General features: G+C 45.4%; 1 protein-coding gene across 1 annotated transcript in view; it reads right to left on the reverse strand.

The window, feature by feature from the left end:
• The window catches only part of COL22A1 (collagen type XXII alpha 1 chain), a 791,008-nt gene that overhangs the window by 378,014 nt on the left and 392,438 nt on the right, over positions 1 to 20,556 (reverse strand). The window contains exons 12-13 of the mRNA XM_029592071.1: positions 12,791 to 12,835; positions 4,002 to 4,055 (exon numbers count right to left, since the gene is read on the reverse strand). Coding sequence (XP_029447931.1) covers positions 4,002 to 4,055; positions 12,791 to 12,835 — 99 coding nt within the window. The remainder of the gene's footprint in view (positions 1 to 4,001; positions 4,056 to 12,790; positions 12,836 to 20,556) is intronic.

Consider the following 20,556-nt stretch of genomic DNA (forward strand, 5'->3'; position numbering starts at 1 on the left):
TGGCTCATTGCTTCTTTTCCAAGCAGATGGCAGTGAATTTTCCAAGCTGCCACAACAGCCATGTGGTAAAATCACAATATCAGCTTCTGTAGCTTCAGAATCGCCCAAAACTTGTTCAACTGCTTCTTCAACAGTCAAGTACTTCTGAGTTTTCATTGTATTCCAAATTAGGAAATGAACAGGACCGTCGCGGAGCTAGTCTCGCTCGCGCGGCCCGAAAAGAGGACGGCGTCTCGGAGCTAGTCTCGCTCGTGCGGAGCTAGTCTTGCGCGGCCCGAGAAGAGGACGGCGTCTCGGAGCTAGTCTCGCTCGTGCGGAGCTAGTCTCGCGGGGCCCGAGAAGAGGACGGCGTCTCGGAGCTAGTCTCGCTCGTGCGGAGCTAGTCTCGCGGGGCCCGAGAAGAAGACGCTGTCGCGGAGCTAGTCTCCCGCGGCCCGAGAAGAGGACCTTGCTCAGTCCTTGCATCCTGAGATGGAGGCCCAGGAGACAGTAAGATTCCTCATATGGTGTATGGGAGTGATAAGCCTGTGTGTATGTATGTTTGAGAGAGAGAGAGAGCATGGGAGTGAAGCCTGTGTATGTGCTTGAGAGACAGCATGAGAATGAGAAGTCTGTGTGTATGTTTATGCATGAGAGAGAGCATGGGATTATATGTAATTTACCATTTTTTAAAATATTTGTGAATCGTTTTTTGCATTTTATTCATTTTTCAAAAATGTGTATATTTTGAACCACAAAGATCCCAACGTTCCACATGTGGAACATGCAAACATAAATTGGTGCTGATCAATTTGTATCTTACCTACAAAAGAAAGATTTATGCCAACATGATCAGAAAACCCTTGGGAACTTGAATATATCACACTAGTCCTTTATTGACACTCAGTATCATACCAAAAGGTGAAAAGGTCAAACTATGTCAAAACTTCAGTTTTTGACCTACTTTGCATATTCATATCTTTAAGAGTATTCATCTAGGAACATCACATTTTTGGATTTAGACTGTTCAAGTTCTATACTCTCAAGCTAAATGGTTGAAAATTTGATTTTCTTTAGGTTTGGAGTAATTAAAATCATTTAAAAAAATGTTCCACTTGTGGAACGTTGGGATCTAAAAGGTTAAGAAAGGTGGAAGGAAGGCAAAACGATTACCGTCATGGTTAAAAGGTGAGGTGAAAGAGGCTATTTTAGCCAAAAAATCATCCTTCAAAAATTGGAAGAAAGATCCATCTGAAGAAAATAGGATAAAACATAAGCATTGTCAAGTTAAGTGTAAAACATTGATAAAACAAGCGAAGAGAGAATTTGAAATGAAGTTGGCCATAGAGGCAAAAACTCATAATAAAAACTTTTTTAAATATATCCAAAGCAAGAAACCTGTGAGGGAGTCGGTTGGACCATTAGATGACCGAGGGGTTAAAGGGGCTCTTAGGGAAGATAAGGCCATTGCAGAAAGACTAAATGAATTCTTTGCTTCCGTGTTTACTAGTGAGGATGTTGGGGAGATACCAGTTCCGGAGTTGGTTTTCAGGGGTGATGAGTCAGACAAACTGAACGAAATCACTGTCCACCTGGAAGATGTAGTAGGCCAGATTGACAAACTAAAGAGTAGCAAGGCACCTGGACCGGATGGTATGCATCCCAGGGTACTAAAGGAACTCAAAAATGAAATTTCTGACCTATTAGTTAAAATTTGTAACCTATCATTAAAATCATCCATTGTACCTGAAGACTGGAGGGTGGCCAATGTAACCCCAATATTTAAAAAAGGCTCCAGGGGTGATCCGGGTAACTATAGACCAGTGAGCCTAACTTCAGTGCCGGGAAAAATAGTGGAAACTATCCTCAAGATCAAAATTGTAGAGCATATAGAAAGACATGATTTAATGGGACACAGTCAACATGGATTTACCCAAGGGAAGTCTTGCCTAACAAACCTGCTTCATTTTTTTGAAGGGGTTAATAAACATGTGGATAAAGGTGAACCGGTAGATGTAGTGTATTTGGATTTTCAGAAGGCGTTTGACAAAGTCCCTCATGAGAGGCTTCTACGAAAACTAAAAAGTCATGGGATAGGAGGCGATGTCCTTTCATGGATTACAAACTGGTTAAAAGACAGGAAACAGAGAGTAGGACTAAATGGTCAATTTTCTCAGTGGAAAAGGGTAAACAGTGGAGTGCCTCAGGGATCTGTACTTGGACCGGTGCTTTTCAATATATATATCAATGATCTGGAAAGGAATACGATGAGTGACGTTATCAAATTTGCGGATGATACAAAATTATTCAGAGTAGTTAAATCACAAGCAGACTGTGATACATTACAGGAGGACCTTGCAAGACTGGAAGATTGGGCATCCAAATGGCAGATGAAATTTAATGTGGACAAGTGCAAGGTGTTGCATATAGGGAAAAATAACCCTAGCTGTAGTTACACGATGTTAGGTTCCATATTAGGAGCTACCACCCAAGAAAGAGATCTAGGCGTCATAGTAGATAATACATTGAAATCGTCAGCTCAGTGTGCTGCAGCAGTCAAAAAAGCAAATAAAATGTTAGGAATTATTAGGAAGGGAATGGTTAATAAAACGGAAAATGTCATAATGCCTCTATATCGCTCCATGGTGAGACCACACCTTGAATACTGTGTACAATTCTGGTCGCCGTATCTCAAAAAAGATATAGTTCCAATGGAGAAGGTACAGAGAAGGGCAACCAAAATGATAAAGGGGATGGAACAGCTCCCCTATGAGGAAAGGCTGAAGAGGTTAGGGCTGTTCAGCTTGGAGAAGAGACGGCTGAGGGGGGATATCATAGAGGTCTTTAAGATCATGAGAGGTCTTGAACGAGTAGATGTGACTCGGTTATTTACACTTTCGAATAATAGAAGGACTAGGGGGCATTCCATGAAGTTAGCAAGTAGCACATTTAAGACTAATCGGAGAAAATTCTTTTTCACTCAACGCACAATAAATCTCTGGAATTTGTTGCCAGAGGATGTGGTTAGTGCAGTTAGTGTAGCTGGGTTCAAAAAAGGTTTGGATAAGTTCTTGGAAGAGAAGTCCATTAACTGCTATTAATCAAGTTTACTTAGGGAATAGTCACTGCTATTAATTGCATCAGTAGCATGGGAACTTCTAGGTGTTTGGGTAATTGCCAGGTTCTTGTGGCCTGGTTTGGCCTCTGTTGGAAACAGGATGCTGGGCTTGATGGACCCTTGGTCTGACCCAGCATGGCAATTTCTTATGTTCTTATGTAAATCCAAATGAGACCGGAATCCTTGGTACCAGTTCACTCACACACATTTTCCTTCTTTGGGAGATGAATCGGGAATTTTGCCGGGGATCTGCTGAAAACTCCAGCATGTGAGATAGGCTCTTAGCAAAGTATAGAAATTGTGTGGGACAAAAGTGCCGGATGAGCAACAAAAAAAAGTCACACAATCCTAGAAATGATTTAAATAGAAAAAAATCATTCCATGCCACAAAATACTATGAATTCTGAAGCATGTATTTCATATTTTTATAAAAATGTTTTGCAACTAAATATCTGGAGTGTCTGGCCCTTCTTTGTTTTGGTTACTAGGATGATGATTTGTGGGTTTATTTCTCTGACCAGTAGCAACTTTAACACCTCGCCCTTCCTACACTGCTATCCTCCCCTCCATTTTATATTTACCAACTCATCCAGTGGCCTCTCAGGAGCCTTTGGATTACCCTCACTGACAGGGCTGCAAGGAAAGTCTTCTCGGTACCTCACACTTGTGCCAGAAATGGTTTGGTGGCAGCCACCACCCCTGGGTGTCCACACACCGCCACCACAGGGTGCTTCAGTTTTGCATAAGGTGTCAGATGCCAATGAGGGTGTCCTGTGTCATCAGGCTGGCTCAACCTAATCCTTTTGAATAATCATTTTGGAATGGCAAATAAATTATTTGGACCACAAAAATTTTGGGAGTCCGTGGTAGCAGAAAGGTTCCCGAGGCTAGACAAACTCCATACCCTTTCTCCTTTTGCACCTTCTCTTCCAACAGGGCCGGGTGAGCCGAAAGACCCCTGAAAAGCAGCAAGAAAAAGGTAAATTAATGCAATTACAAATCATGAATCTCGTTAACAAGCCAAACATATTAGAAGACTGCTATGTAGAACAGCGTATTAGGGCAATGACATACAAAAATGAGCTAGCCCCATGTATTCACAAACTTAAAAAGTGTGCGCATGCGCCCCTAAACGCACATATCGAGCACACAAGCAAAAACAAGCTCAATTTTATATTGTGTGTGTAAGAATGCACGTACCATTTAAAGTATCTATACCATGCGTATGTGTTGGAGCCTTACGTGTGTATTTGCAGGTGACTCGGGGGGGGGGGGGGGGGGGAGAGAGAGATTCTTTCAAAGGGCCAATCTGACACTCTCTATATATATCCCACTGTAAGGGGGGGGGGGCACTTTCAACTCAGGGTGGGGGAGGGGGCAGTGTTACAAGGGCCTACAGACCCTTGCGCCCTAGGCCGACCATCCCCCCAAAACCCAGCAAGAGCAACAGTTTTAAAATCTGCCTGAAAGTTTTAACATCTTTTTTTTTCTTTTTAAGATAGATAAGACTTTAGCCTACATTCCCAAAGATACATTTTTGTCCACAGAGGAGAAAAATGGGGCCCACATTTGTATTTTTGTCAGCTGTAATTTTTTTTTTTTCATAGTAAACATAACCTGTATTCCATCCGTCCAGTCCAGGAATCTAAGTGGGTTAGTTTTATTTTTCCCGAAAAAGCTGCTAAGCAGCAAGTCGAAGCCCTTAACAGTGTGAAGGAGCACATATTTTCCTCTCGTTATTCACATTTCAAGGTAACCCCAGTATAAATCTTCCAGGATCCCAAGGTAGATCTAATCCCGGGTCATCCAATGAGACACCATCTATACGAGATACATTCCTTCCAGCATCCAGTGGGAAAACTATGATAGATCTTATTTAATCTCACTGGAGTGAGATACCAGCAATACACAATTTTAAATCCATTTTCTAAAATATTAGATGAAATGATTGATTTTCCCATCCCTCCTTCTATCAATTTCCATTGTTCTGCCATAAAATTACAGTGGAATCCCTTTTCCCATCTATATCTATGCCCGTTTTTAGGAAGACAAGAGACTTTGTAATTGGATATTTGACCTTAAAGAAGCAATTTTCACAGTTACTGTCCACATTGGGACAAAGTCCATGTGTACTTTTTATCTGCAGGCTTTTTTTCAAAGTGACAGTATGGATCTTGCATGTCAGGTGCTCATTGCAATCATCCTCAGGTGCTCAAACTTAGGCAGGGCCAAGGCGCCTCTCGTGTACATCATTAGCATGGATCCCGTGCCTTGAGGGCACAGTTCAAGCCCAGATCCTGTACATCAGGTCCTCTTCTTTCACCCATGGAGCGGGTACCTAAGTCATCCTGGAGCGAGAGAACACAGAGCGGGAGTGTCTGATACCGTAGAGAGATCAGCATGGAGGATTCCTTGCTAACTCGTATTCGGAATCGTGAATGGAGATTAAATACCAGAACTTGTGATGTCATTGGTGGGAACGCCCCCGAGGTTCCCGCCATGATGCACATAAAGGACGGGGCTGTGCGTGCGCACGTGTGCCCTAGGTGACTCCAGGAGAAAGATGATGAATGCAATCTCCCATGCCGGACCGGGGACACCGGAGGGGTCGGCATGGAGAAGCAGAGGCAGCCATCTTCCCGAAAGGAACTGAATCAGGCAGAAAAAAGGTGACCGACGGGCGCAACAACACCCCCCCTTCCAAGGGCCCCCCAGGGGGTTTCGGCTTACAAGGATGAAACTGATGAAAGCGACGTATCATGTCTTTATCCAGGATATTAGCCAAGGGCTCCCAGGAGTTCTCCTCTGGTCCGTATCCCTTCCAAGAGATAAGGTACTCCCAACGCTTACCTCTCTTGCGTACGTCCAGTATGTTATCAACGGTATACGCAATATCTTCTTCGGCATCAAGCGGTGCTGGTTCCGGGGCTTTTGTTGGAAAATTCAGACAAGATGAGAGGTTTCAATAGTGCCACATGAAAGGCATTATGAATCTTCGTGGATGGCGGTAGCTTCAAACTGTAAGTCAAATTCCCAAGGCGTCGGAGGACGGAAAAAGGTCCGACGTACCACGGAGCACAACGTGCAGAGGGCAGCTTTAAGTGGAGGAACTTTGTACTAAGCCATACCTTATCCCCAGGCTAAAATTGAGGTGCTTTCCTGTGGTGAGCATTGTAAGTCTTTTTGGCCCTTTCTCCCACCTTGAGGAGTAGATCCTTAGTCTGTTTCCACAATTGTTACAATTCCATTGCGGTGACTTGAGCTGATGGAGACATCACGGAGAGTGGCAGAGATAACGGAGGTAATGGTTGGTGGCCATACACCACTTGAAAAGGTGTTGATCCCGTGGCAGCAGCAGGATGTGAATTTAGGGCGAATTTGGCCCAAGGGAGCAATTCTGCCCAGTCACTTTGACTAGTATTCACATAAGAGCATAAGAATTGTTTGAATGTCCGATTCATTCGTTCTATTTGGTCATTGGACTGCAGGTGATCTAATGCGATGTCGAACGTCCGACACAGAGCTCTCCAGAAGTTTGCGGGAAACTAGACACCTCTATCAGACAAAATGTGTTTGGGCATGCTGTGGAGGCAAAAGATGTGCTTCACGAATAATTTAGCCAACTCAGCAGCGGATGGTAATCGTAGCAGGGCCATAAAATGTGCCATTTTCGAGAATCGATCAACGGTCACCCAGATTGTATTGTTTCCGGCAGAAGGGGGTAAGTCCACCATGAAGTCGGTCGTGATGTGTGTCAAAGGTTCCTCTGGCACAGGCAGAGGTTGGAGGAGACCCCAGGGACATAGAAACATAGAAATGTCGGCAGAAGAAGTCCAAACGGCCCATCCAGTCTGCCCAGCAAGTTTTGCACTTTTTTTTTCTCATACTTATCTGTTACTCTTGGCTCTTTGGTTCTATTTCCCTTCCACCCCCACCATTAATGTAGAAAGCAGTGTTGGAACTGCATCTAAGTGAAATATCTAGCTTAATTAGTTAGGGGTAGTAACCTCCGCAATAAGTAAGCTACACCCATGCTTATTTGTTTACCCAGACTATGTAATTCAGTCCTTGTTGGTTGTTGTCTGTATATAGATCCACTTTTCTTCATCCCCCCTGCCGTTGAAGCAGAGAGTTATGCTGGATATGCATTGAAAGTGAAGTATCAGACTTTCTCCCCTGCCGTTGAAGCAGAGAGCTATGCTGAAAATGGGACGTCAGGCAGGAGGTTTTTGTCTCGCGCAGGAGGCCACGTAGGTTTGGACATCTGTCTTCATGGTAGGCCATCAATAGAAACGTTGAAGCATGGCTAATGTATGGCCTTGCCCGGGATGGCCGGCCAGATGGGAGTCATGGACCCATTTTAGTAATTTCTTTCTCATTCCCAGTATCACCACAGTTTTCCCAGCGGGGACGGCATGAGTGCCTCTAACAGCACCTTCTCTGGACTGATGATGTGACGAGGTTAGTCAGGTATGTCCACCGTAGTTAAGGAGCACGAAAGGGCATCTGCTCTGACTTTCTTCTCCGCAGGATAGTATTTTAGTAGGAAGTCAAAGCGGTTGAAAAACAATGACCACCTCGCTTGCTGGTGGTTAAGGCGTTGGGCATGTTGTAGATATTCTAAATTTTTATCACCGGTATGCGCACCTTCCAACCATGGACGCCACTCCTTAAAGGCCAATTTTATAGCTAGCAATTCTTTATCTCGAATTCCATAATTCTTCTTGGTGGGAGAGAAAAGTCGTGAGAAGAAAGAGCAGGGATAGAGGACATTGGCATCGCTATATTAGCTTAGTACGGCTCCTACACCGACGTCGGAGGCGTCAACCTTGACGATGAAAGGATGCTGAGAATTGGGATGATGAAGACAAGGTGTCTTTGAGAGTTAAGGCCGCTACAGCCTCAGCAGACCATCGAGATGGATCAGCCCCTTTTTTGGTCATGGCCATGAGTGATGCTGTTAGGGTGGAATAGTGCTTGATGAAGGTATGGTAATAGTTTGTGAAGCTGAGAAAATGGCGCAATGCCTTTAGACCAGTGGGTTGAAGCCACTTTTGAATACTTTTCATCTTTTGAGGGTCCATCTGAAAGCCATTCTTGGAAACGATGTACCCCAGAAAGGGCTCTGATTCCTGGTGGAAAGCGCACTTCTCGAGCTTTGCATATAGGCGATTGTCACGTAGCCTTTGTAATACCTTTATCACATCTGCCTGGTGTATCTGCAGGTCCTGAGAGAAAATCAGGATGTCATCTAAATATACCACCATGCACTAGTACATTAAATCTCACAGAATATCATTCATCATATTCTGAAACACCACTGGTGCATTGCACAGTCCAAAGAGCATGACTAGGTATTCAAAGTGTACGTCACGGGTATTAAAAGCCTTTTTCCATTCATCCCCAAGACGGATTCGGACCAAGTTGTAGGCCCCTTTTCAGTCCAGCTTAGTAAACACCTTGGCCCCCTGGAGTCTGTTGAACAGCTCGGTTATCAACAGTAGAGGGTAGCGATCCTTGATGGTGATTTCATTGAGATCTTTGTAATCGATACAAGGGCAAAGGGATCCGTCCTTTTTCCCAACAAAAAAGAACCCTGTGCTAGCCGTGGACTCAGAAGGTCTAATAAACCCTTTTTGCAGGTTCTCCTGGATATAGGCCGACATGGCCTCAATCTCTGTTATTGAGAGGGGGTATACCATTCCCTTGGGAGGCTCTGAGTTAGGTTTGAGATTTATCACACAATCAAAGGTCCTGTGCAGAGGTAATACGTCTGCCGCTTTCTTGGAGAAGACGTCCTGAAAGGATGTATATTGCGGTGGTAGACCAGGTAGAGAGGGAGTTGTTGTCATACAGGGCAGTGGTGAAACTTTGGCTAGACAATGATCATGGCAGCCAGGGCCCCACTCCGAAGGCTCCATGGTGGTCCAAATGAACTGAGGTATGTATTTCTGTAGTCTTGGTAGGCCGAGTACCATGGGGTGAATGGCCTCAAAGAGCAGAAAGGAGATGTTCTCGGTGCGTAGGGCCCCTATGCGAAGGCATATGGGTTGAGTGGTAAGCAAGACCTCCCCTGGAATAGGTTCTCCATGTATAGAAGACAGCAGTAAGGGGGTAGCTATTGGTGTAGTAGGAATTCACAGATGGTCTGCAATTCTCTTTAGCATAAAGTTTCCTCCCGCACCTGAGTCCACAAGTGCGAGTGTAGAAAATTCAAGGCCCCCAGAGATGAGAGAAACAGGAAGAGATATTGTAGAAGAAGGTGCAGTTAGACCTAGGAGGAGTCCTCCAGCAGATCTTAGGTCTGGCCTTTTCCCGGACAGATAGGGCAGGTCTGGACAGCATAGCCAGATTGGCTGCAGTACAGTACAGAGACCTGAGTGTCTGCGAAAACATCTCTCTTTAGAGGTCAGGTGACTGCGTCCTAGCTGCATAGGTTCTTCTTCTTCACTGGGCACAGAAGATTAGGCTGAAGTTATGTACATGACTCGAGGGCGACTACCTCCCACAGAGTGCTTCTTTTGACACTTTGCCTCTTGAGTCCAATCACGTATCCTGCGATCGACTCTCCCAGCCAAATCAATGAGAGATTCCACGGTGTCTGGTAAATCACGAGCCACTAGCTTGTCTTTTATACAGGAGTTGAGGCCCTCTAAAAATATAGCATGGAGACATCCCAAGTCCCAATGGAGCTCAGATGCTAGTGTCTTGAATTCAAAAACATAGTCTGATAAAGGCTTACTTCCTTGTTAAAGGTGAAGAAGAGTAGACCCTGCGATAGTCTGACGTGCTGGATCATCAAACACCGATTTGAACAGGTTCAAAAAGTCAGTCAGATCATTTAAAACAGGGTCTCTGCGTTCCCAGGGAGGTGAAGCCCAAGCTAGGGCTCTTCCATTGAGTAGCAATAGGATATAGGTAGACTTGGAAACAGCAGTGGGAAAGTAGTTCGGTTGCAACGAGAAGTGCATACAACACTGATTAATAAAACCCCTGCATATCTGGGCATCACCAGAGAAGCGTATAGGAGCTGGAAGCAGTACAGTGGTGTGGACTGCAACCACTTGAGGAGAATCATTCTCTAGAACTGTCGGTGTATTCAGTTGGGCGTTCAACTGGTTGAAAGCAGCGGCTAGTTTTTCCAGAGATTTCTGTTGCTCTGTAATCTGCTGGGCCAGGCTAGGAATGGCTTGCAAGGCTGCGAGCTGAGCCAGGTCCAAGGAGTTAGCAGTCTGTTGTACTTTGGACATTGAAGAGTTGGTCCTTGGTCGCTGCAAGAGATGGCACCTCCCACAGGGTGGAGCCCTGCGGGGACTTGCAGCAATAGGCTAGGTCCCGAGCAGAGATGGACACAGAGAAGTTAGTTTTTATTATATTGCAACGTGGATGATAACCCGAGGAACGGGTAATGATCCCAGCTAGCAGAGGAGATGTCTGATGGCAATGTTCTGTCTGAGGGCTGCAGCGTGGAGAAGGCAGCTTCACAATCTCACCAGGTCCTGCGAGGGAGATAGGTCCAGTAGTGGTCCGCGAAGCGGGGTAGGCCGAGAACCCAAGCCACGATGGAAAGGCCAATGAGAGTAGATCCAGTAGTGGTGCGCAGTGCGGGGTAGGCCGAGGATCTATGGAGAGAGAGGTGAGACAATGCAGAGACAGAACTGGAGCGGTAGTACTCACTCTGATGCTGGCAGCTGTAGTAGAAGAGAACCCCCGAGGAGCGGAGGTCCAGGACGAAATAAGGCCCCCGAGGAGCGGGTACCTTAGGTGTCCTTGTAGGTGGTAGGCAACCCCAGAAGGTAGATAGGAGCGAAGCAAGGCCCCCAAGGAGTGGGTACCTTAGGCATCCTTGTTGGTAGTAGATAACCCCGAAGGGTGTAAAGGAGCGAGGCAAGGCCCCTGTGGAGAGGGTACCTAAGTCATCCTGGAGCGAGAGTACACACAGTGGGAGCGTCTGGTACCATAGAGAGATCAGCATGGAGGATTCCTTGCTAAGTCATATTCGGAATCGTGAATGGAGATTAAATACCAGAGCTTGAGACGTCATGCGGTGGGGATGCCTCCGAGGTTCCCGCCATGACGCACGTAAAGGACGGGGCTATACTTGCTTGCATGCCCTAGGTGACTCCGGGAGAAAGATGGCGATTGCAATCGCCCATGCCAGACCAGGGACGCTGGAGGGGTCGGCGTGGAGAGGCAGAGGCAGCCATCTTCCCAAAAGGAACTGAATCAGGCAGAAAAAAGATGAGCAATAGAGGACGCAGCCATCTGCGACCGACGGGCGCAACAATCAGGTTTGCCGCCTGTTGTGACTCAAGGTGCACAGAGTTTGGGATTATTTGCAGATCCTGGGTTCTATGGCATCAATACTAAAACTAGTTCCCTGAGCGTTCACGCATATGCGTCCCCTTCATAGAGAACTCCTTTCCCGTTGGAACCCATTCAGAGGAATTTCAAATTTCTCTTCCCCTCAGGGGGAGTCTAGGTCCTGTCTTTTGTGTTAGCTTGGTTGGGTCAATCTGGAATGAGGGATGGAGTTGCATTTCCCAGATTGGGTGATAGTGACCACCAACACCAGCCTATCTGGTTACGGAATGATGTGTGAGGGAAAGACCATGCAAAGCCGAAAGTCGAAGGAGACAGCATCATGTTCTATCAATTGGTTAGAGACGAGAGTGGTAGGCTTAGCTTTGCTTTCCTTTCTGCTATGGTAACTGTTAGGGTGTGGAGGATTTTTGAGGCTTGGTGTATCGAACAAGGCATGCAGCCTACTCGGGCAACATTTTCTCATATCTTGACCTTTCTGCAAAAAGGTCTAGTGAAGGGTGCAGGTGGCAGCTTTAGGCTATCTTCAGGGTAAGGTGCAGGGAGTGACCCTGGCCTCACATCTGGATGTGATTATTTTTCTTCGAGGGGTCAAAACACTTGTGGCCTCTGGTGTGGAAGGTGTGTTCCTCGTGGAATCTTAATTTAGTTCTGAGGGTGTTATGTCAGCTGGTTTCTCCACAAGAAATCTGTTGGTTGGCTACCTGGAAGTCATTACACACTTTCTCCAGACATTACCGATTGGATGTCTTGAGATCTGGATTCCATGGGCTTTGGAAAGAATGTATTGCGAGTGAGGCTATCACATTCCCACCCAAAATAGGGGAGCTTGGGTACGTCCTAGGAGTCTGGACTGATCTAGGGTATGAACAGGAAAGGAAAATTGGTTCCTACCTGCTAATTTTCATTCCTGGAATACCACAGATCAGTCCAGAACCCCACCCTTTCAGTAAAGCCCGCTTGTCATGGCAGTATGTAAATGATACAGAGTGGTTTGTTTGGTTGAATGATGTTCTACTTAGTACTGCTGGAACAAATTTTCAATAGAAGCACTGCCTTCCTTCTGCTCGTTGAGGGGGATGGAGTGTCTCAATTATTGTTATAGTTATTCTCATCTTGGCTTGGGTAATGCAGGCAGCACACTAGATTAAGTAGCAGTGGCCCTAAATCTTCTCTGTCTCCAGGAATCTAGACTGATCTGTAATAGTCCAGGAATGAAAATTAACAGGTAAGAAACAGTTTTCCTTTTCTTTTGCTAATCTCGCTTTTCATCCTAAAAATCAGACATTTGTGACTTTTGCGGACAAAAGTTGGCCACTCCTAGCCTAACACTTTTGGGGGTCTTTCAAATTGCTAGTGGAAACAGCTTACCTTATCTCCTTTTACTCCTGATGTTCCCGGTTCTCCTTTTTCTCCCTGAAATACAATTACAAACCTCATAAGCCTATGAAAGCAACAAACATCACAAATGGAACCACTGTGATGCTAGCATGACATCTGGCACTTGCTGATGGATTCTTGTCCTTGTCTTGCCACTACATTGTAGCCATAACTATAAACCCCACTTAGTACCACTTCCCTGGCTTTTTATTAAACCTGCCCAAAACACTGTTAAGAGATGTGCAGGGGCAACATGTATGTTCCAGTTCATTTTTGGGGGTGGGGGAGGGGGGAGTCTTTTTCTGGAATTCATTTTGTTTTGTGCGTATTTTGGTCCAGTCCCTAAATATATTACTACATTATGTCCCCTGAATGCACATAGTTATGAAATTACCCTCGAAAGGAAAGTTCCCAGATTCGCTAATTTTGTACGCCGACTAACGTGAGCAAGGCCCTGTTACGTCTGTGTGTCTGTGCAATGCTGATTACGTCTTGAAGCATTAATCGCCGCAGCGGTTATCAACTGCCCAGAAGGGCTGTGGTGGCGGCGGCAGCAAAAAGCAGGTGCTTTCAATGACCAGAAAGAAAAGCAAGGGAGAAACGCCTGAACGGGGGCCCGGTTTTATACCGACTTTCAGGAACTCTGTTGCCTTTTCCCCCCATCAGACTGTAGCTGCAGTCCCCTGAAAACACATTGGCATCCGGCGCCAATGTCCATCTCAGAGCGTGGCGGCAGCGGCATTTCCACGAGCCCGAGACTGGTTTTTGACCCGTGCTCGGATCCCCTTTGCCCCGAGTGTAAGAGAACAGGCAAACCCCCAGTGGGGGTAGAAGAAAGGGATTCTATTAGCGAAGCGCAGCCAGCTTTAACAAAAAAAAAAAAGAGACCACCAGAGAGGGTGCCAGAGAATGCATTGTCCAAGCAGCATCTTTGTGGAGAAGTTAAAGTTCAGGCAATTAAACACGGCAGGGAATGCAATTCGTTGCGGTAGCCGCTGGTCTCTGTGGGAAATGCCCTATTGATTACAGGTCCAGCCGCTGAATCCCGTTTCCAGTTCCACTGCGCCGTGCAGCCGACCCGACCGTTTTACCTGCAGCAATTAATGAAGGCTCTGCAACCCAAGCTAAAAAGTCATGCTCATTACTTCCTTGCCATTTACAAAGCATTTACGGTGCAGATCTATAGAAACAGACAAAAATGCAAAAAAAACCAAAAAACAAAAAAACGGATGGTGCAGTAAAACTGTGCCTCTTTGAGCACGCCTGTGCCCTTATTTCATTTTTTTTTCTCTCTCCCTTCCTCTCCTTCTTTCCCTTCAGAAACATTTTCAGACATTTTCGGTGGGTTAATTCCGAGATGTCGGTCAAGCCTGCTCAGAACTCTGGCTGAACAGTACTACGGTCATGGTTTGTGTGAACGGGTTCTTGCGATGACAGATTTCCTTTGCAAATTCTCTGCAGCCCTCAGCAATGCTGAACGGCCACTCAGATGTTGCCTGGACGGGTTCCAGGGTTTGATTAGGAGCGGCTTGCACGTGACAGGCAGAGTTCTCATGAAATTCAGAAAGCCACATGTTTGTGCCCATATTTCCTATGCATGGAGAAAATTCTGATGTATAACCATTTCCCCCTCCCTCAGCATAGCTATTATCAAAGCAAAGAACCACATTTGAAGGATATCGTTGTTTAAATGGTAAAAGCAAAACCAGGCAGGCCTGATACCTCAGCAGCAGTGCACAACAGGCACTACTACTACTACTACTTATCCCTTCTAAAGCACTGCTCAGCATACACCGCACTATACACAACATATAAAAGACAGTCCCTGCTCTGCTGAGCATATAATCTAATCATGACAAACATGCAGGGCAAAGGAGACTTTAGGAATTTCATTTAAAAAGTAAATGGTTAAAATCAAGAGGGATAATCTGGGGTTAAGAGTTAAAAGATGGGTTTTTAGACTCGATTTGAATAAGGCAAGAGAGGTAGCATGACATACCAACTCAGGAAGACATTTCCAAGCACATGGTGCAGCTAGATGGAGAGTAAGGAGTCAGGAATTGGCAGTAGAGGAGATGGGGATAGGGAGGAGTGTGGGGAGAGATCAGAGAGGGAGAGGTAGTGAGGAGCTGCGGAGAGCAGGCTTTTGCAGGTGAGCAAGAGATGTGAACTGTATGAGGTAGACAGAGGTCCAGCAGCCAGATTCAGGCTATCCACTCTTTTGCACCAGATTTCAGAAACATGATTATTCATCTGTAAGAGTATGTGGGCACGCAGTGCAAAGAGCACCTGGCTTTCAGAGAACAAGTCCTATTTCTAGAGGCCAGTGTGGCAGACCTGAAGGAGCTGAGACAGACAGAGAGGTATATAGAGAAGATCTTCAGGGACATAGTACAGCAGCCCTAAGTCCAGTCTGGCAGTCCCTGTTCTGCTTTCTGGAGTGCTCACAGAAACAAGTGTCAGTCCGGTTCATTTTATTTCGTGGAGAAGATGGTTCTGGTAGAATTATGCTTTGTTGGGGTGAGATTTGGGGTTTTACTCATTACAGGAAATAGCATGCACTATTTACAAATAGTACACACAGTGGGGTAGATTTTCAAAGGGGTACGCGTGTACGATACGCGCGCACCCCCCGAAAACCTACCCCAAACCTCCCCTGCGTGCGCCGAGCCTATTTTGCATAGGCTCGGCGGCGCACGCAAGCCCCGGGACGCGCATAAGTCCCAGGGCTTGCATGGAGGGGCGTGTCGGGGGCGTTCCGCGAGTGACGCAGGTTTTCAGGGGCGGGCCCAGGGGCGTGGCGCTGGCCCGGGGGCGTGGTCGAGGCCTCCGGACAAGCCCCCGGGTTGGGTGATGGTGCGCCAGCTCTCCGCTGGCGTGCGCAGATTTACGCCTGCTTTCCGCAGGCGTAAATCTGCCAACAAAGGTAGGGGGGGTTTAGATAGGGCCGGGGGGGTGGGTTAGGTAGGGCTGCCTGTTCCCTCCGAGGCCGCTCCTCAGAGGGAACAGGCAGCGCGTATCTTATAAAATCCAGTGTACTTTTGTTCGCGCCTGGTGCACGAACAAAAGTACGCCCGCGCGTACATTTATAAAATCTACCCCTATATGAACTATTCAGAAATAAGGTGCACTATTTGCAAAAAGTATGAACTATTCAGAAAGATTGTGCACAATTAAACGAAATGAATAACCTGAAAATTTGGGGGATTTTCAGCACCACTATGGATTTGTTTCATTTAAAATGAAACAAATGGAAAAGGCCTTTTTCTGTTTGGATTCCTTATTTGTTTTAAATGAATACACCCCCCTGCGCTTTGGAGCAGCAAGATCACCTGGAAGGAGACCCTCACCATAGTGTGGCAGGAAGTGATCCTATAGCTACCATCTGCCCTCCAGGTGATACCTTATCCTCTCTTACCAAGCACAGAGGAGCTGGCCAGAAGTTATGGATTGAAAGAGTGACCTGGAGCTGCTGGAGAAGCAGAGGGCTGAGACCACCATGAGTCAAGAGGCCTATGGCACTGAGGCTGAGACCTGCAGCCTTACGGGCTGATTCAGTAAAGTCTGCAAGAGAGTGGGCGAATGCTTGTGTGCGCAATTCAGTATTTAATCGAGGCCCGGCGGTAGAAACAGGCCTCCTTTTGGCCCGGAGCAGCGGCTGTCAGCGGGTTTGACAGCTGATGCTCAATTTTGCCGGCATCGGTTCTCAAGCCCGCTGACAGCCATGGACTTGGAAACCGGATGCCGGCAAAATTGAGCATCTGGTTTTCGACCTGACAGCTGCGGGCCGACTTCAAATTTTTATTTTTTTTTACTTTTTTTACCCTTCGGGACCTCCGACTTAATATCACCATGATATTAAGTCGGAGGGTGCACAGAAAAGCAGTTTTTACTGGTTTTCTTTGCACTTTCCCGGTGCCCAAAGAAATTAGCGCCTACCTTTGGGTAGGCGCTAATTTCTGAAAGCAAAATGTGCGGCTTGGCTGCACATTTTGTTTTCTGAATCGCGTGGGAATACCTAATAGGGCCCTCAACATGCATTTGCATGTTGAGGGCCCTATTAGGTTCGGCGGGTTGGACGCGCATTTTCGGCCCCTTACTGAATAAGGGGTAAGGGAAAACGCGCTTCCAGTGGCAGGTTAACAGTGCGCTCCGTCGGAGCACACTGTACTGTATCGGCCTGTAAGTGGGATAGTGAGAAGTGTTCCTGTTTATGGAAGAAGAGCTGAGGAGGAAAAGATTCCCATGAAGGTTCACAAAGGGGAAAGAAAATTCCTTAGTAGCCTGGAGAGCCCACGGCTTGGGACAAAGGTGTGTGAAGAGAGGAGACTCCAGTGCAGTATCAGTGATTCTGAGGCGTAAAGGATCTTGCTGGGGGTTGGACTGGGAAAATCCTGACCAGAGGATAATGTGTGAAACAAAGAGAAATTGCAAGTAACATCTGAGCTGTTGTGGAAGATTTGGAAGTATAGAGCTGTCTGCCTGTGCTACTGAAGTAAATTTTCTGCTGTTATTCCACTCTGCTTGGACTTTGTTTTCCCCTCTTCTGGACTTTAAATAAATTCTCAGTCTGTTTTGGAACACGATTTTTGGTTTGGACCTGGAATTCTTTCTTTGAGTACTTTAAGACTCCCCTAGGGCCTCGAAGAGTTTGCTGGTCCCTAACTGGTGTTAACGCTGTTTTTTTTATCTGGTTCCAAGGCTGCAGAGAGGTCTTTTTCCCAAACCTGCAGCTGCCAAAGGTGACTCCTGATGAAGGGGGTGTTACAGTAATTACAGGTACCAGAGGGTAACCATTTTCAATTCACTCGCATCTGCACTTGTGTGTGTTACGAGAAAATTCCTTTCCTCATCCTTTATTACAATACTCTAAGTGGCCCCTTCAGTGTACATGGGATTATTAGTGGAAAATGACTAGTCCTCTAGGGATGCCAATAACTTTTATGACTGCTTGATATCAACAATACGCACATGCACACTAATCAATTTCACGCAGTTTAACCCCCGCCTTCCCCAAGTAATCTTGGCTTCTTTAGAAGCCAATGATTAGTAAACGTTTGCTTTTGGGACACCTGGCCCTCCCCAATGTTGCAATTCCCTCGCTCACAGACGGGCATGGCAGCAGCCCAGGGCTTGTTTCCTCTGTCTGGAAGCTCGGTGTGGCAGCACTCTGCCCAGGGAGCTTTCTAATCAGGCAGCTGGCAGCTGCTTGTTTTTCTGAAGTCTGCTCTCCTCAAGGGCTTCTCAGAGAGACCAGTGCTTCTTACCTTACGTCAATCAAGTTTAATTACTGGCAGAGAACCAGACCGAAGGTGCTGTGGTGAAAACCGGGCAAGCTAGCGATGATAGAATGCATTCCCAAAATTAAATACCCGTACCTCTCTGTTTCTGAGTATTCGGGGGTAACCTGACTTGTCATTTACTTCAGTGCTTATTACTCCTGCTTGTACTCTGCCTGTCCTTCTCATGAGCAGATCCCACATTACTGGGACATTCTGCCAAATTTGGTAATCTTAATTGGCTTTTCCATATCACGCCTTTGTTCAAAGCACCAAAAAAACCATCATTCCAGTGGTACATAAATCAGTGTAGAGGATGAAAGAAACTAAATGCTGAGGAAGAGGTCGGAGACCTGTAGGCACAGGCTCCAAACAATGCTCTCCCAAGAAACTGTCGGCTTTTCCCTATAATGTAGTTTAAAATGACCCTACCGTGGATTGGGTGAATGCCCCCTTTGGTCACACACAACACACACACACACACACACACGACAGGTGAAATTCCTAGATAACGATAAGTAATTACTGCTTCTTGGAGCAATTGGTACAGGAGACGAAGTGCTGCCCTAGACGTGGTCCTCAGTGGAACGCCGGTCTCTGTGCAGGGGGTAACAGTAGTGGAACCGCTGGGCATTTGTGTCCACATGATTGAATCTGATTATACATACCAGAAAAAAATATATCCAGTACAAAACTGCAGTGGTTGACCTGAGTTTCAAGAAGGGGGATTACGAAAGAATGAGGAAGCTGATTAGAAAGAATCTAAAAGGATTTTAAGTCATGGGATAATTTAAAAAAAAATTCATATTGCAAGCGCAGTTGAAGTGTATCGTATTTATAAAAATGGGAGGAAAAGGACCAAGCACTTACAAGTATGGCTACATAGCGAGGAGAACAAAGCTATTAGAGCAAAGGAAAAGTCCTTTAAAAATTAGAAAAGGAACCCAAGTGATGAAAATAGCCCAAGCCATTTCAGAATAGATGTAAAACACTGATAAGCCAGGCCCAAAGGGATTTTGAGAAGAGGTTCGCCCAGGAGGTGAGAAATAATAAAAGCTTTTTCACGCATTCAGCTGTCTGGATGACCAAAAACTTAAAGGGTTATCAAAGATGATAAGGCTATAGCAGGTACGCTGAATGATTTCTTTGCAATGGTCTTCACCAGGGAGAAGGATATTAGGGTGAAGTACTAAAATACATCATTATGAGGCAGGAAGAAGTGATAATAATTATAGATAGGATAAACATTGTTTATCCCATCGGCACTCATTTGAGCAACTTCGTTGTAGCGTCATAGATTCAGTAGCACCCTCATTGCATGGAGGGGATATACAGTCTGCATTAAGGATGAAAGAACAATGGATCTTCTTATTGGACTCAGTATAACCCCATGGGATGGATGAGACGTGGTTATGCTCTCAGCTTCACATTTATCAGCCTAGCAGATATTTACGATCTTTACATAAAAACCTGTTAGAAGTTCCAACTGTTCGTCTAGCCAGGTTCAACATCATTAGAAGACGTGCATTCTCAGTTGCTGTCCCTTCAATATGGAACTCCATCCCAGATTATCTAAAGCAGATATCATCCCATAAAGAATTTATAAAAAAAACCCTAAAGACAAATTTATTTTTAGTAGCTTTCAACTCACTTATTTCTACATTATAAATTCCTCCACGCTTTTCCTCAGCGCTTAATTAGCACAAATCATTTCCTGCGTTTACCAGCTTAGACCCCATGGCACTGTGTTTGTATACTATAACACTGATTTTTCCTTTGTTTTTATATGTTTTATAATGTATTGTGTGTTATGTTATTTTAATTATGTATGTTATTTAATTTGTAAACCGTTTTGACTGATGTACGCTATAAAAGTGGTATATAAACATTTTAAAATAAATAAATGAGACAATTGACTGGCTTACATTGATTTAATGTTATATCATGCTGGTTACAGTTTAGTGTGATTTGTATGCAGATGAGTATTTGATTATTGTGTATAACAACAGTGATTGGGTGTTTTTTTTTTGCCTAAACAACTCTTACTATTGGATGAGAGAGATGCTTGCATGATGATTGATGTATTTCCTGCTTTGAAGAGAGACTTAAATATGGCATCTTATTGTGCATTGGATATGCAAGAGAGCATGAAATGAAATGCTGTCATGGAGAGCTGTGAATTTTTGTGTTTTATATCCCCCTGCATAAGTCTGAGTAAGCTGCAGCTATTTTATGTATCTTTGAAGTAGGCAATGCAATGCAGGCAATGCTAAATGTTCTGCTGTTGTTGATTACTGAGAATAATTGTGGTTCATGTCTTTTTGCAGAAGTTTGTGTATGCTACAACGGGTTAGATTGCCCCTGCTGAAGGCTACGAAACACTGCGAGTGCTGCACTTCTTTCTGAATATTATATTTGTGGCATATGGATATTTGAACTGTTTCAGCTTCTCCAGCTTTATACGTGAGATAAGTACTA

This window comes from Rhinatrema bivittatum, chromosome 2 (assembly GCF_901001135.1).
Source record: "Rhinatrema bivittatum chromosome 2, aRhiBiv1.1, whole genome shotgun sequence".
NCBI lineage: Eukaryota > Metazoa > Chordata > Amphibia > Gymnophiona > Rhinatrematidae > Rhinatrema > Rhinatrema bivittatum.